At 43.6% G+C, this 13,845-nt stretch overlaps 1 protein-coding gene and 1 long non-coding RNA gene across 5 annotated transcripts in view; one reads left to right on the top strand and one right to left on the bottom strand.

The window, feature by feature from the left end:
- LOC107975343 (uncharacterized) overlaps positions 1-12,728 on the bottom strand; it is a 42,531-nt gene extending 29,803 nt beyond the window's left edge. For 2 of the 4 annotated variants that reach the window (XR_010158220.1, XR_010158222.1), the window contains exon 1: positions 12,366-12,726. This is a non-coding gene — a long non-coding RNA (uncharacterized LOC107975343). Of the gene's footprint in view, positions 1-12,365 lie in introns of all 4 variants that reach the window. The other 2 variants (XR_010158224.1, XR_010158221.1) reach the window with 2 other exon arrangements.
- A 56-nt stretch (positions 12,729-12,784) lies between these two features.
- On the top strand, positions 12,785-13,534 carry SF3B5 (splicing factor 3b subunit 5). The gene has a single exon (XM_001172705.8). It carries the CDS (start codon positions 12,921-12,923, stop codon positions 13,179-13,181), a length of 261 nt encoding a protein of 86 aa, XP_001172705.1. The 5' UTR covers positions 12,785-12,920; the 3' UTR covers positions 13,182-13,534.
- Positions 13,535-13,845: the final 311 nt, after the last annotated feature.

Here is a 13,845-nt window from a genome sequence, read left to right as displayed (position 1 = left end):
CACATGGACATCTGGAGACAGTGCATTTCAGGCAGAGGAAATAAAAAGGAAAAATGCCTCTGAGATAGAAACATGCCTGGCCAGTGTGTTTGGAGCAATGGCGAGGCAAGAGATGGTTGAAGTGACAGGGCAGTCTTGTACATGCATCTTTACACAGATTGTGATTGTGGCTGTATTTAGCTCACTCCCAAAGCCCCCGTTCTGCACATCAGGGTTTCATAGTGCTCCCCTGGCTTCAAACTTTTTTTTGCTTCCCAATAGACTAAAAATTCAAACAAGACTGTAAATTACCCGGCCACTGCTTCCATGTCCAGCTTCATCTAATGTAACTATTTCTCTGTCACTAGGCTCCAACCGTCTAGTGGTTCCTAGAGTCCTTCAACCTTCTCCCCACTTCAGGGCCTTTGTTCTATGCCTGGAATGCTCTTCCAGAGTTCTTGGCATAGCTGGCTTGTTGTCATTCCTCAGGACACATTCAAGTGTTACCTCTCTAGAGTGGCCTCCCTCAATCACCTTCTCCTCAGTGCCCCCCTCCTTCTTCCCCATTATTCTTTATCATAGCACCCTGTTTATTCCTTTTACTGAAGTTACAAAAAATCTTCAGTTAAATCTTTTTTTTAGACCTCAAACCTCTTCTCACCATATATTTAAAGATGACTTCCCTCTCTTAGGTAAACTGTGAAATTGTGACTCTTAACTATTTCCTGTGGTTTAAATGCTTGTGTCTCCCCGAAATTTATTTGTTGACATTTCAACTGCAAGGTGGTGGTTATAGAAGGTGCGGCCTTTGGGAGGTTAGCTCATGAAAGGAGAGCTGTCGTGAATTGGATTAGTGCCTTCATAAAAGAGGCCCAAGAGAGCTCCTATGCTCCTTCAGGCACATGAGGACACAGAGAAGGGACGTCTGTCTATAAACCAGGAAGCAGACCCTCACCAGACACCAAATCTTCTGGGACCTTAATCTTGGACTTCCCACCCTCTAGAACTGTGATGAATAAATTTCTGTTAAGTTACCCAATTTATGGCATTTGTTATAGCAGCCTGAACTAAGACACTTGTTCTCATAAAAATACTATTATAAGAGTAAATTTCATATTACTGTAACAAATGGAACATGCATACAGTGCTTCAATGTTTCTTTGTAAAATTTCTCCAATGAGAAATTGTTTAAAAATTGCACTGGCCTGTGATTTAATGTTATCACTAAGGAACAGAAAGGAACCAGCCTATTAAATCTTATGAGTTGTAGAATGGAGGCCCATGGCAATCATATCTGTCCCAAGAGAAGTTATATGAAAAGTACAGAAAATTTAACCCTTGTAGTATATCCCCAATTAGGGGCAAAACCCTTAAAAAATGGAGAGTTCTAGATCTGCCCAGATATATGAAACCCACAATGGTTGGAAAAAGAAAAGTAGAAGATAAAGACATTTTCAATCACAGAAAAATAAGATTATAACTAGCAAATTAATTTTAAAAATTCTCTAAATTCCATATCACCTAAATTCCACATCACCACTTATTGTGTAATGCCCCCAAAGTATAAGGGAATGGTTGCTTCCTTTTCTCCTAAATTATCAAAGTCTTAGTTGCCTTTAAAAATACAGCACACCAAAGTATTATTTTTAGCATCTCATTCACAAGGCACCGTTCCTGCTTACTGTGGTTGAGAAGCTCAAGGGTGCCTCATTATAAAAATGTTCTCAACCATTGTTCCATTTGTTGGCCTTAAATACTGTTTTGGCGACCCCTAGTGTGAAACATTATTTCAACATCTGGACATATTGAAAGTCCTCTTAATACTTGCTTACAGACAGAAATGATATCTAAAATAATTTTTCACCAAGGCAAATGTGACTTTAGTTAATTTCTACTTAAAGTTCATGTCTTTCTTAGATCATAATAAAATTTGAATATAATTTCTGGTGATCCAAGACATTTGAAAATCACTGAAAAGCACTATGGTTAGAAATTCATGATTGCGTTAAGTGTGTGCACAACAGTAGTTTCATTGTCTTAAATAATGCTCTAATTCCACTACTAGGAATTCACCCTACGAATATACTTGTACATGTGCAATATAACATATGTACAGTATTAGTCATTGCAGCAAGGTTATTCATTGCAGCAGTGGAAACAACATAAAGGGTAATCAATAAAAGGGTGGTTACTGGGAGTATGATACACTCATACAAGGGAATATTATGTGGCAATAATACAAGGAAAAAAAGAATGAGGAAACTCTTTTATGTATTAGTACGCGATGATCTCTATGATGTATCAAAGAACATAGAACAGAATTAAACAACCAACACAAAAAACCAAGGTAGAGAATTATGGTGAGTATTTTGCTACCATATGAATTTTAAAAGGGGGTAAAATACTATATATATTTGTGTTTGCTTATACATCCATGAATGTAATCTCCCAAAGGATACACAAGAAACTAATACAGTGTGGTTACTCATTAAAGATGGGGGTGAGAAATGGTATAAGTTAGATACTGCGTTCCTTGTTATAGTTCTCTATGTGTGGATTATGCCTTTGCTAGTCAAAATGTTAAATGGCTTCTTAAAAAATTTAAAGCCTGCAGCACAAGGCCAAGAAATACAAAGAAGGCTTTGCTTGAAAAACAGATCCGACAAAATATAATTTTCTGTCTTAAAACATATGTAATTTTTCTTTATACATTTTAAATTCTATACACTTTTCCAATGGAATCTTTTATTGCATATTTTTCCTTACTCAAATGCTGAACTGTAAGACAGCATTTGTAAAATTTTATTTTTAAGATTTCTGTTTACTTTTTTTCCTTCCCCAAAGTCACCTAGTAAAGACAACATTTGATAGTTACATAAAGTAACCTAACAGGTGGGATTGACTTGAGGTAATATCTTCGGTTAGGAAATGCTCACAGCTCTCCTGGCATGTCTTGCCAATAAGATTGCTGGTTCCAGACCAAAATTCTTCATTGTCAACAAGTGTAAGAAGTTGTAATATTCCTTATTAGGTCATAATTTAAAATTCATGTGTAATATAAGTATACATGGCAGATACCCAGGAATAAACTTAACAGAATATGGTAAAGATATGAATGGAGAAAATTATACCAGCTTTATTTTACATTAAGAAAAGTAGACTTAGGCAAGTTGCGGTGGCTGATGCCTGTAATCCCTGCACTTTGGGAGGCCGAGGTGGCCTTGAGGCCAGGAGTTCAAGACTGGCCTGGCCAATATGGTGACCCCTGTCTCTACTAAAAACACAAAAAAATTAGCCAGGCATGGGGGCACATGCCTGTAATCCCAGCCACTCGGGAAGCTGAGGCATGAGAAATTGCTTGAATCTGGGAGGTGGAGGTTGCAGCGAGCCGAGATCACATCACTACACTCCAGCCTGAGCAACAGAGCAAGACTCTGTCAAGGAAAGGGAAGGAAAGGAAGGGAAAGGGAAAGGGAAACGGAAAGGGAAAGGGAAAGGGAAAGAGAAAGAGAAAGGAAGGGAAGGGAAGGGAAAGGGGAAAGGAAAGGAAAGGAAAAGAGGAAGACAAAGAAAGAAAGAAGTAAATAAATGAAAAAATATACCATGTGCATCAATGAGAAAATTCAACATAGTTAAGATGACAACTCTCTCCAAGTTAAAAATTAAATATAATTACAATTAAAAATTGCAGCACGGTTTTCATGCTATTTGAAAGCTGACTTCATTAAATGTGAGGCTTTGCAGTGCCTTTAAGGATCATCTAGGGGAATGTAGAAAGTACTATTCAGGCATTTATTTAGGTTTTAAAAGCTGATGCTCCATCTGCTAAACTTATAAACTGAAAAACTACCTGTTCCCTTAAGCTTTTAACTTCAGCTAAAAATCCTAATCTATTTCTAAGTTTAGCAAATTTTAGCGATCATTTTAAAGGGGACTTTGAATAAAATTTAGTTCTACTCCAAAGTTTAACTATTTTAAACACTTTAAATCATAGTTAATTTTTTTCCTTTTTTTTTTGAGACAGGGTCTCACTGTCACCCAGGCTGGAGGGCAGTGGTAAGATCTCAGCTCACCGCAGCCTCAACCTCCCAGGCTCAAGCAATCCCCCCATCTCAGACTCCCGAGTAGCTGGGACTACAGGCACGTGCCACCAGCCTCGGCTAATTTTTGTATTTGTAGTAGAGACGGGGTTTCACCATGTTGCCCAGGCTTGTCTCCAACTCCTGGACTCAAGAGATCCTCCTGCCTTGGCCTCCCAAAGTGCTGGGATTACAGGCGTGAGCTGTCACGCCAGGCCTAAACCATAGTTATTAATATATTTTATGCTCCTTGTAAGTATTGCAATTATCTGATTTAATAAATAAAACCTTTTCAAGTATTTCAATTATTTTCATAAATCTAATTAAATTCACAAATATGTAAAAAGCAAGTTATGTTATGTATTCCATGTCACTGTATATAACTATTATGGCTGAATTGTGTCCCTCTAAAATTCACATGTTAAAATCCTACAGCCTGGCCAACACAGTGAAACCCCAAGTCTACTAAAAATACAAAAATTAACCGGGCATGGTGGTGCATGCCTGTAATCCAGCTACTTGGGAGGCTGAGGCAGGAGAATTGCTTGAACCTAGGAGGTGGAGGTTGCAGTGAGCTGAGATCACGCCACTGCACTCCTGCCTGGGTGACAGAGCAAGACTCCGTCTCAAAAAAAAAAAAAAAAAAAAAATCCTAACCCCCAGCACCTTGGAATGGGACTGTATTTGGAGACAGTACCTTTGAGAGGTAATTAAGTTAAAATGAGGTTATATGAGTGAGTCCTAATCCAATATGACTGGTGTCTTTATAAGAGATTAGAACACAAACAGGCACGGAAGGAAAGCTTTGTGAAGACACAGAGAGCCAAGGAGAGATACCTCAGAATGAAACCAGCCATGCCAACACCTTGCTCTTGGATGTCTAGCTCTAGAACTGTGAGAAAATAAATTTCTGTTGTTTAAACGACCAGTGGTACTTCTGTTACGGCAGCATTAGCAAACTAATATATCTTGACTCTTAATTAATACACATAAGGGCATTTTCCATTTACCTCTAAAGGCTTTTGAATTTGAGGAATTCTCTCATATCTTAGAATCATTCTTAATGATATAGAAATAGTATTAGATTAATTTTCATGCCTTTGTTCTACTCTATCACAATTGCCATAAGGATTCTGCCAATTCTAAATTCATGTGGAAAAGCAAAAGATCAAGAATAGTCAATAAATTTACGAAAGAAAAAAATTGTACAGGCTTTCATACAATCAGATATCAAGACCTATTATAAGGGTTCAGTAATTAAGACCCTGTGCTACTGTTAAAGGTATAGACAGATAGACTAAAGGAATAGAATGCCCAGCTCTATAAATAAGTAATAGAAGCACTAAATGAGTAGAAAAAAGATGCACTATTTGATAAATGATCGGTTATCACTGGTAACTAGAAAGCCAAATAGGAAAATACTAAAAATTAGATCCATAAATCAAAACAAAATGAAACAAAAACTTCCAGGTGGATTAAAGTTGTAAATATGAAAAACAAAAATTCTAAAACTTTTAGAAGACAATAAAGGAAACTCTTTTTGTGGCCCTTTGGCAGGAAAGGGCTTTGATTGATTTCATTTTCTAAACCAAATACAAAAAGCACAAACCATAAAGAAGGGCTGATAAATCTGACTACTTTAAACTTAACTTCTCTACAACAAAAGATATCCTAAAGAAAGGGTAAAGAAAAGCTATAGACTGGGAAAAGATACTTTCATTGCTTATAACCGCAAGCCTAGTATCCTGAATATGTAAAGAGCTCCTAGGCCAGGCACAGTGGCTCACGCCTGTAATCCCAACACTTTGGGAGGCCGAGGTGGGTGGATCACTTGAGGCCAGGAGTTTGAGACCAGCCTCGTCAACATGGCAAAACCCGGTCTCTACTAAAAATACAAAAATTAGCCAAGAGTGGTGGTGGGTGCATGTAATCCCAGTTACTTGGGAGGCCAAGGCAGGAGAATTGCTTGAGAGACAGAAGTTGCAGTGAGCTGAGATCATGCCACGGCACTCCAGCCTGGATGACAGAGCTAGACTCTGTCTCAAAAAAGAGCTCCTGAAGATTAGTAAGAAAAATACAAACATCCAGTAGGAAATGGGCAAAGTAAATGAATACACAATTCACAGAAGCAGAAATATAATAGATCAATAAACAAAAAGATCTCCAGCCTCCCTAGTTAATCAGGGATATGCAAATAAAAGCCAAATTGAAATTCCATTCCATCCAACAGATTTGAAAAATTAAAAAATATCTGACAGCGCCAAGTATTGAAAAGTATGTGGAGCCAAAGGAATTCTCATTCTGCTGGTGGAAGAACCAATTGGTACAATCACTTTGGAAAGCAATTTGGCAACATTTAGCAAAGCTTGAAGACACTCATCCCTAAGTCTCAACAATTTTATTCCTATGTATATGCCCTAGAGCAGGGGTCCACAACCCCTGGAACTGGGCCAAACAGCAGGAGGTGAGCAGTGAGCAAGCAAGCAAAGCTTCATCCGTATTTACAGACACTCCCCATCACTGGCACTACTGCCCGAGCTTCGCCTCCCGTCAGATCAGCAGTGGCATTAGATTCTCATAGGAGCTTGAACCCTATTGTGAACTATGCATGTGAGGGATCTAGGTGGTGCACTCCTTATAAGAATCTAATGCCTGATGATCTGAGGTGGAGCTGAGGTGTTTATTGCAGCTTGCACTGGGGAGCAGCTGCAAATATAGATTAACGTTAGCAGAGGTTTGACTGCACAGAGACCATAATAAATCAATTGCTTCCAGACTCATATCAAAACCCTGTCAATGAGTGGTAAGTGGCAATTAAGCTGCATCTGGTGGCAGGCTTTATAGTGGCAAGTGAATTGATGTACTTCAGTTATACAGCTGCATCTGGTGGCAGGCTTTAAGTCACAATTCAACACTTATTTTAGTCTGTGGATGGCCCACCCATTATTTACCACTTCCATCCATGCTTCTTTCCGGCACTTGTCTCAGCCACAGTTTTGGTAAGCACACAAGCTAACCCCAGCCAAAATAAGTAAAAAACAAACATCACTAGAGAGCTTCTTTGAAAAAGGAGAAAGACCCAATGATGAGATAGAAGACTCTAAGACTGACAGTGAAAAGAAAGCTGCATTTAAAAGAAAACACCGAGGGTCCTACTTAAATTACTCTTTGCAACAAGTAATTCACATTCTCCAAGCTCATTTTGTACAATACTTGGTAACTCTCTATCCACCGAAACTATGAAAGCTTCAAAACCGCTTTACCACATGGAGACCAAGCAACTTGCATTAAAAGACGAGGTTTTGGAGTTTTTCAAAAGAAAAAAACATGAACACAAACAGAAGCAATTATTGAAGGCCACTACCACAACAAGTGTGTCTGTACTGAGAGCATCAGTCAATGGCTAACCACATTGCTAAAGCTAAGAAGCCCTTTACTGTTGGTGAAGAGTTGATCCTCCCTGCTGCTAAGGACATCTGTTGTGAACTTTTAGGAGAGGCTGCAGTTCAAAAGGAGGCACACATTCCTCTTTGGCTAGCACCACAACTAGACAAATTGATGTAATAGCAGAGGATATTCAGGCATAATTGTTAGAGAGGATTAATAAGTCACCATGGTACACAATCCAGGTTGACGAGTCTACCAATCTTGACAACAAGGCAACAACGCTTGTTTTTGTGAATATATTTTCAGGAGGATGTGCAAGAGGCTATGTTACGTGTACTTTTGTTGCCAGCCAACACCACAGCTGCAGAACTATTCAAGTCTTTAAATGATTACACATCAAGAAAACTGAATTGGCCATTTTGTGTTGGTATAAGCATGGATGGAGCAACTGCCATGACTGGACAGCTTTCTGGTTTCACTACTTGGGTCAAAGAGGTTGCTTCTGAATGTGTCTGTGCACTGTGTCGTCCATGGGGAAATGCTGGCTAGCTGAAAAATGTCACCTGAACTTCACAACGTTTTGCAGGATGTGATTAAAATTATCAGCTATATTGAAGTACATGCCCTTAACTCACGTCTGTTTGCACAGCTCTGTGAGGAGATGGACACAGAGCGCATTCATCTTCCTTATACACAGAGGTGAGATGGCTTTCTAAAGGTAGATCACTGGCCAGAGTTTTTGAGTTAGGAGAGCTGCTACAGAGATTTCTTTTAGAAAAATAGTCACCACTGGAAGCACATTTCAGTGACACAGGATAGGTGGCAAAACTTGCTTACTTGTGTGACATATTCAACCTGCTCAGCGAATTCAATCTGTCACTTTAGAGGAGAACAACTGTGTTCAAGTTGGCAGATAAAGTGGCTGCATTCAAATCCAACTGGAATTATGGGGGTGACAAGTCAACACCGGGATTTTTGACGTTTCAAACATTAGTAGAGATTTTGAAAGAGACTGAGCCAGGGCCTTCTTTCTCCCAGCTGGTGCATGATCACCTGTCTTACATTCAATAGAGTTTGGGCATTACTTCCCAATTACAAAAGACCTCTGAACTGGGAAGGAATGGATCTATGACGCATTTGTGAAAAAACCAGGTGAATCAACTTTGCCCATGCTAGAAGATCAACTGCTTGAGACTGCAAATAATGGTGGCTTTAAAAGTATGTTTGAGACAACTTCAAATCTCCATATGTTCTGGATTAGAGTCAAGGTGGAATATCCTCAGATTGGCACCAAAGCACAGAAAAGTCTGCTTCCATTTCCAACATCCTATCTATGTGAATGAGGGTTTTCTGCAGTGACAGCAACCAAAACGAGATTACAGAGTAGACTGGACATAAGCAACATACTTTTGGTGTCACTATCCCCCATCACCCCCAGATGGGACTGTCTAGTTGCAAGAAAATAAGCTCAGGGCTCCCAATGATTCTACATTATGGTGAGTTGTACAATTATTTCATTATATGTTACAATGTAATAATAATAGAAATAAAGTGCACAATAAATGTAATGCACTTGAATCATCCCGAAACCATTGCCACCCCTAACCCCTGTCCGTGGAAAAATTGTCTTCCACGAAACCAGTCCCTGGTGCCAAAAAGGTTGAGGACCACTGCCCTGGAGAAACACCTTCACATGTATAAGAATATTTATTTCGGCATTGTTTCTAATAACAAAAATACGAAAATAAATGCCCATCATTGAGAGAGTGGACATGTTATGGTATACTAATTAAGTGACATACTATATAGCAGTAAACAATGAACTAAAGTTACATAACATGTAACATGAATACTGACAAGGGCAAAAAGCAACTTTTATAACAATACAGACGGAGTGTTATTTATATAGAGCTTTAAAACTTGCATAACAAAAAAAACTATTGTGCATGGATACACACTTTCAGCAATCAAAAAAACAGGCTCCATAGAAAAATGGCAAAATGTTAAGGTTTGATACATCTCCCACAAGTATGCCTGACAAAATTCTTTACATTTTAGGAGTGAAACATTTGTTATAATGAAGTTTAAACAGCAGAATAAAATTATTTTCAAGTTATCTCCTTCCCAGTAAAGTTTTCCTTCTCTTCGGTTGTAATATTTATCCATTTATCAAATTTTTGTTTTGGACTTTTTTTTTAAAAAAAGGATCTTTTTTTCAAGTAGCTTCTACCCATGTAAGGAAGTTATTAAACCAAACAGTAGGACATAAAGCAATAATAAGGAAGAGACGTATAACTTGCAAAGAGGAAGGAGAGTTTACATCTGTCTGGAGCAGCCAGTGAAAACTCTAAGGAGATGCATTTGAGCTGCCTTTAAAGGGAGATGCGTTCACCAAGGGAACAGACATTCCACGTAGAGGGAATAGCTTGTACAAGGAAATGGGGATGGACACAACAGGTAACATGGAGAAATACAGTTGTCCCTCAGTATTCGTGAGTGATTTGTTCCAGGACCCCCATGGATACCAAAACTAGAGGATGCTCAAGTCCCTGATATAAAACGGCTTGTATTTGCATATACGCACATCCTCCTGTATAGTTTGTCTCTAGATTATTTAACATACCTAATACAATGTAAATGCTATGTAAATAGTTGTTATACTGTATTGTTTAGGGAATAATAACCTTAAAAAGTCTACATTTCCTCCCTCTCCCTCTCCCTCTCTTTCCACGGTCTCCCTCTCATGCCGAGCCGAAGCTGGACTGTACTGCTGCCATCTCAGCTCACTGCAACCTCCCTGCCTGATTCTCCTGCCTCAGCCTGCCTAGTGCCTGCGATTGCAGGCACGTGCCGCCACGCCTGACTGGTTTTGGTGGAGACGGGGTTTCGCTGTGTTGGCCAGGCCAGTCTCCAGCCCCTAACCGCGAGTGATCCGCCAGCCTCGGCCTCCCGAGGTGCCAGGATTGCAGATGGAGTCTCGTTCACTCAGTGCTGAATGGTGCCCAGGCTGGAGTGGAGTGGCGTGATCTCGGCTCGCTACAACCTCCACCTCCCAGCCGCCTGCCTTGGCCTCCCAAAGTGCCGAGATTGTAGCCTCTGCCCGGCCGCCACCCTGTCTGGGAAGTAAGGAGCGTCTCTGCCTGGCCGCCCATCGTCTGGGATGTGAGGAGCCCCTCTGCCTGGCTGCCCAGTCTGGAAAGTGAGGAGCGTCTCTGCCCGGCCGCCATCCCGTCTAGGAAGTGAGGAGTGCCTCTTCCCGGCCGCCATCCCATTTAGGAAGTGAGGAGCGTCTCTGCCCGGCCGCCCATCGTCTGAGATGTGGGGAGCGCCTCTGCCCCGCAGCCCCGTCTGGGATGTGAGGAGCGCCTCTGCCCGGCCGCCCCGTCTGAGAAGTGAGGAGCCCCTCCGCCCGGCAGCCGCCCCGTCTAGGACGTGAGGAGCGTCTCCGCCCGGCAGCCACCCCATCTGGGAGGGAGGTGGGGGTCAGCCCCCACCCGGCCAGCCGCCCCGTCCGGGAGGGAGGTGGGGGGGTCGGCCCCCCGCCCGGCCAGCTGCCCCGTCCGGGAGGGAGGTGGGGGGGTCGGCCCCCCGCCCGGCCAGCCTCCCCGTCCGGGAGGGAGGTGGGGGGGTCAGCCCCCCCACCCGGCCAGCCGCCCCGTCCGGGAGGTGAGGGGCGCCTCTGCCCGGCCGCCCCTACTGGGAAGTGAGGAGCCCCTCTGCCCGGCCACCACCCCGTCTGGGAGGTGTGCCCAACAGCTCATTGAGAACGGGCCAGGATGACAATGGCGGCTTTGTGGAATAGAAAGGGGGGAAAGGTGGGGAAAAGATTGAGAAATCGGATGGTTGCCGTGTCTGTGTAGAAAGAAGTAGACATGGGAGACTTTTCATTTTGTTCTGTACTAAGAAAACTTCTTCTGCCTTGGGATCCTGTTGATCTGTGACCTTGCCCCCAACCCTGTGCTCTCTGAAACACGTGCTGTGTCCACTCAGGGTTAAATGGATTAAGGGCGGTGCAAGATGTGCTTTGTTAAACAGATGCTTGAAGGCAGCATGCTCGTTAAGAGTCATCACCACTCCCTAATCTCAAGTACCCAGGGACACAAACACTGCGGAAGGCCGCGGGGTCCTCTGCCTAGGAAAACCAGAGACCTTTGTTCACTTGTTTATCTGCTGACCTTCCCTCCACTATTGTCCTATGACCCAGCCAAATCCCCCTCTGTGAGAAACACCCAAGAATTATCAATAAAAAATAAAGAAAGAAAGAAAGAGAAAAAAAATAGCCAATCCAAAAAAAAAAAAGTCCACATTTCGGTACAGACTGATATTTTCCCCCAATATTTTCAATCAGGTTGGTTGAATCCACAAAACCCACTGAATGGAAGAGCCAAGTAGGGTGAGGTGAGGCCTTGGAGGGAGGATATCAAAATAAGTGGCTAGAGAGGAAGGAGAAGCTTGAGGTGGAAGCCAGAATGTGTGGGAACTGGTGCTGTACTTGCTCACCAAGCACCCTGGTTAGAGCTGAAATAACTCTTTTACGCTACAAACTCCTAAGAGACACAGTTGGGACCAGAACTGGCGCCTGCTGACTTCTGGGTAATCCATCCCTGGTTGTGACGGGACGGCCGTGCCGCCACGACGGCTCCAAAATACACCAAGAGTTTATTTTCGGGGCTGCTCGTAGTCCAGTCATTCTTGGGTTTCCCATTTCCTATCAGCCCCAAGCCACCCACGGATGCTCCCCACCTCCAGACATCGCCCTCCACTAGGTCCCCAGATCAATTTAAAACGCGACCAGGGGCCGGGCGCGGTGGCTCACGCCTGTAATCCCAGCACTTTGGGAGTCCGAGGCGGGTGGATCACGAGGTCAGGAGTTCGAGACCAGTGAAACCCCGTCTTTACTAAAAATACAAAAAAACTTGCCAGGCATGGTGGTGTGCAACTGTCATCCCAGCTACTCGGGAGGCTGAAGCAGGAGAATCGCGTGAACCCGGGAGGTGGAGGTTGCAGTGAGCCGAGATCGCGCCATTGCACTGCAGCCCGGGCAACAGTGCAAGACTCCGTCTTAAACAAACAAACAAACAACAGAACGCGACCAGGAGTCCCGGAAGCCTGCATGCACGAACTCCCAAGACCACAAGTCCCAGCATGCAACGCTCCCTGTTGGAAAAGGGCCTCCCTTAGCCACTAAGTGGACCATCATGCAACATTCTCTGATGGGGCGGGGATCTCCATGGAGGGGGGAGGCACACTTGTTGCGTCGCCTCAGCAACTCCAATTGCGTGACAGAATGTGCTTCCGCTTCCGCCTCTGAGCCCTATGAGCGAGAGTTACGCTACTTAGTCGTTGTGACGCCATTCTTCTGCGACGGCGCGGACCTGGAGCTTCCGCGCGGTTGCTTCACTCTCCTGTAAAACGCTAGAGCGGCGGCTTGTTGCTTGCGTCCTCTGACCTGAGAGCGAAGGGGAAAGCGGCGAGATGACTGACCGCTACACCATCCATAGCCAGCTGGAGCACCTGCAGTCCAAGTACATCGGCACGGGCCACGCCGACACCACCAAGTGGGAGTGGCTGGTGAACCAACACCGCGACTCGTACTGCTCCTACATGGGCCACTTCGACCTTCTCAACTACTTCGCCATTGCGGAGAATGAGAGCAAAGCGCGAGTCCGCTTCAACTTGATGGAAAAGATGCTTCAGCCTTGTGGACCGCCAGCCGACAAGCCCGAGGAGAACTGAGACTCTGCCTTACCACCGCAGTGCGGGGCACCTCTCCCAGCGTTTCTCCGGTTTGCCAATCCTCTTGAGTATTCCTGTCTCCAAAGGACCGGCTCTCCATGGCTCCTGCGCCTCGTGCTTTCCGCTTACAGAAGTGCTTGCCCGGGGAGTCCCGCCTGACCTGCCTTCATGTGGACCCTTAGAACAGCATTGGGAGACCAGCAGGACTCCTGAGAACTGTGCTGGTGGAGAGGTCCTAGAGCCGGCGAGCGTTTGAGAAGAGGGCATGACGCTGGAGTGAGATGGGATTTGGCGTCTCGTTTTTGGCTAATTGATTGTCATTGGCTTTTTCCATAAAGTTTAGAAATCGTTCAGTCTCTTGGTGTGAACTTTCTGTGTTAGGGTGGAAGGCTCCGGAAAGAGCCGAGCGGGAAGTGGGTTTGGGTGAGGGAGCGCATGCCAGTGTCCATGGCCAGGCACTTAGATCCGCCGTGTCTACCTTTATAATTAATTCCCCGACTGCCACTTCTCCCAAGAGCGTTATTTTCAGGCCCACAATGCCTTCAGTATTGAAATTTGTGGTTATTATATCCCATCTTCTTTTTCTCCTGTTTTAAAACTCTTTGCAGTCTTTGCTGTCATTGTCCTCCCTAGCCTCTTTAAAATGCATCCTTTCTTTTTCTTG

Source organism: Pan troglodytes, chromosome 5, assembly GCF_028858775.2.
Source record: "Pan troglodytes isolate AG18354 chromosome 5, NHGRI_mPanTro3-v2.0_pri, whole genome shotgun sequence".
Classification (NCBI taxonomy): domain Eukaryota; kingdom Metazoa; phylum Chordata; class Mammalia; order Primates; family Hominidae; genus Pan; species Pan troglodytes.
This window is presented reverse-complemented; position numbering and strand designations above follow the sequence as displayed.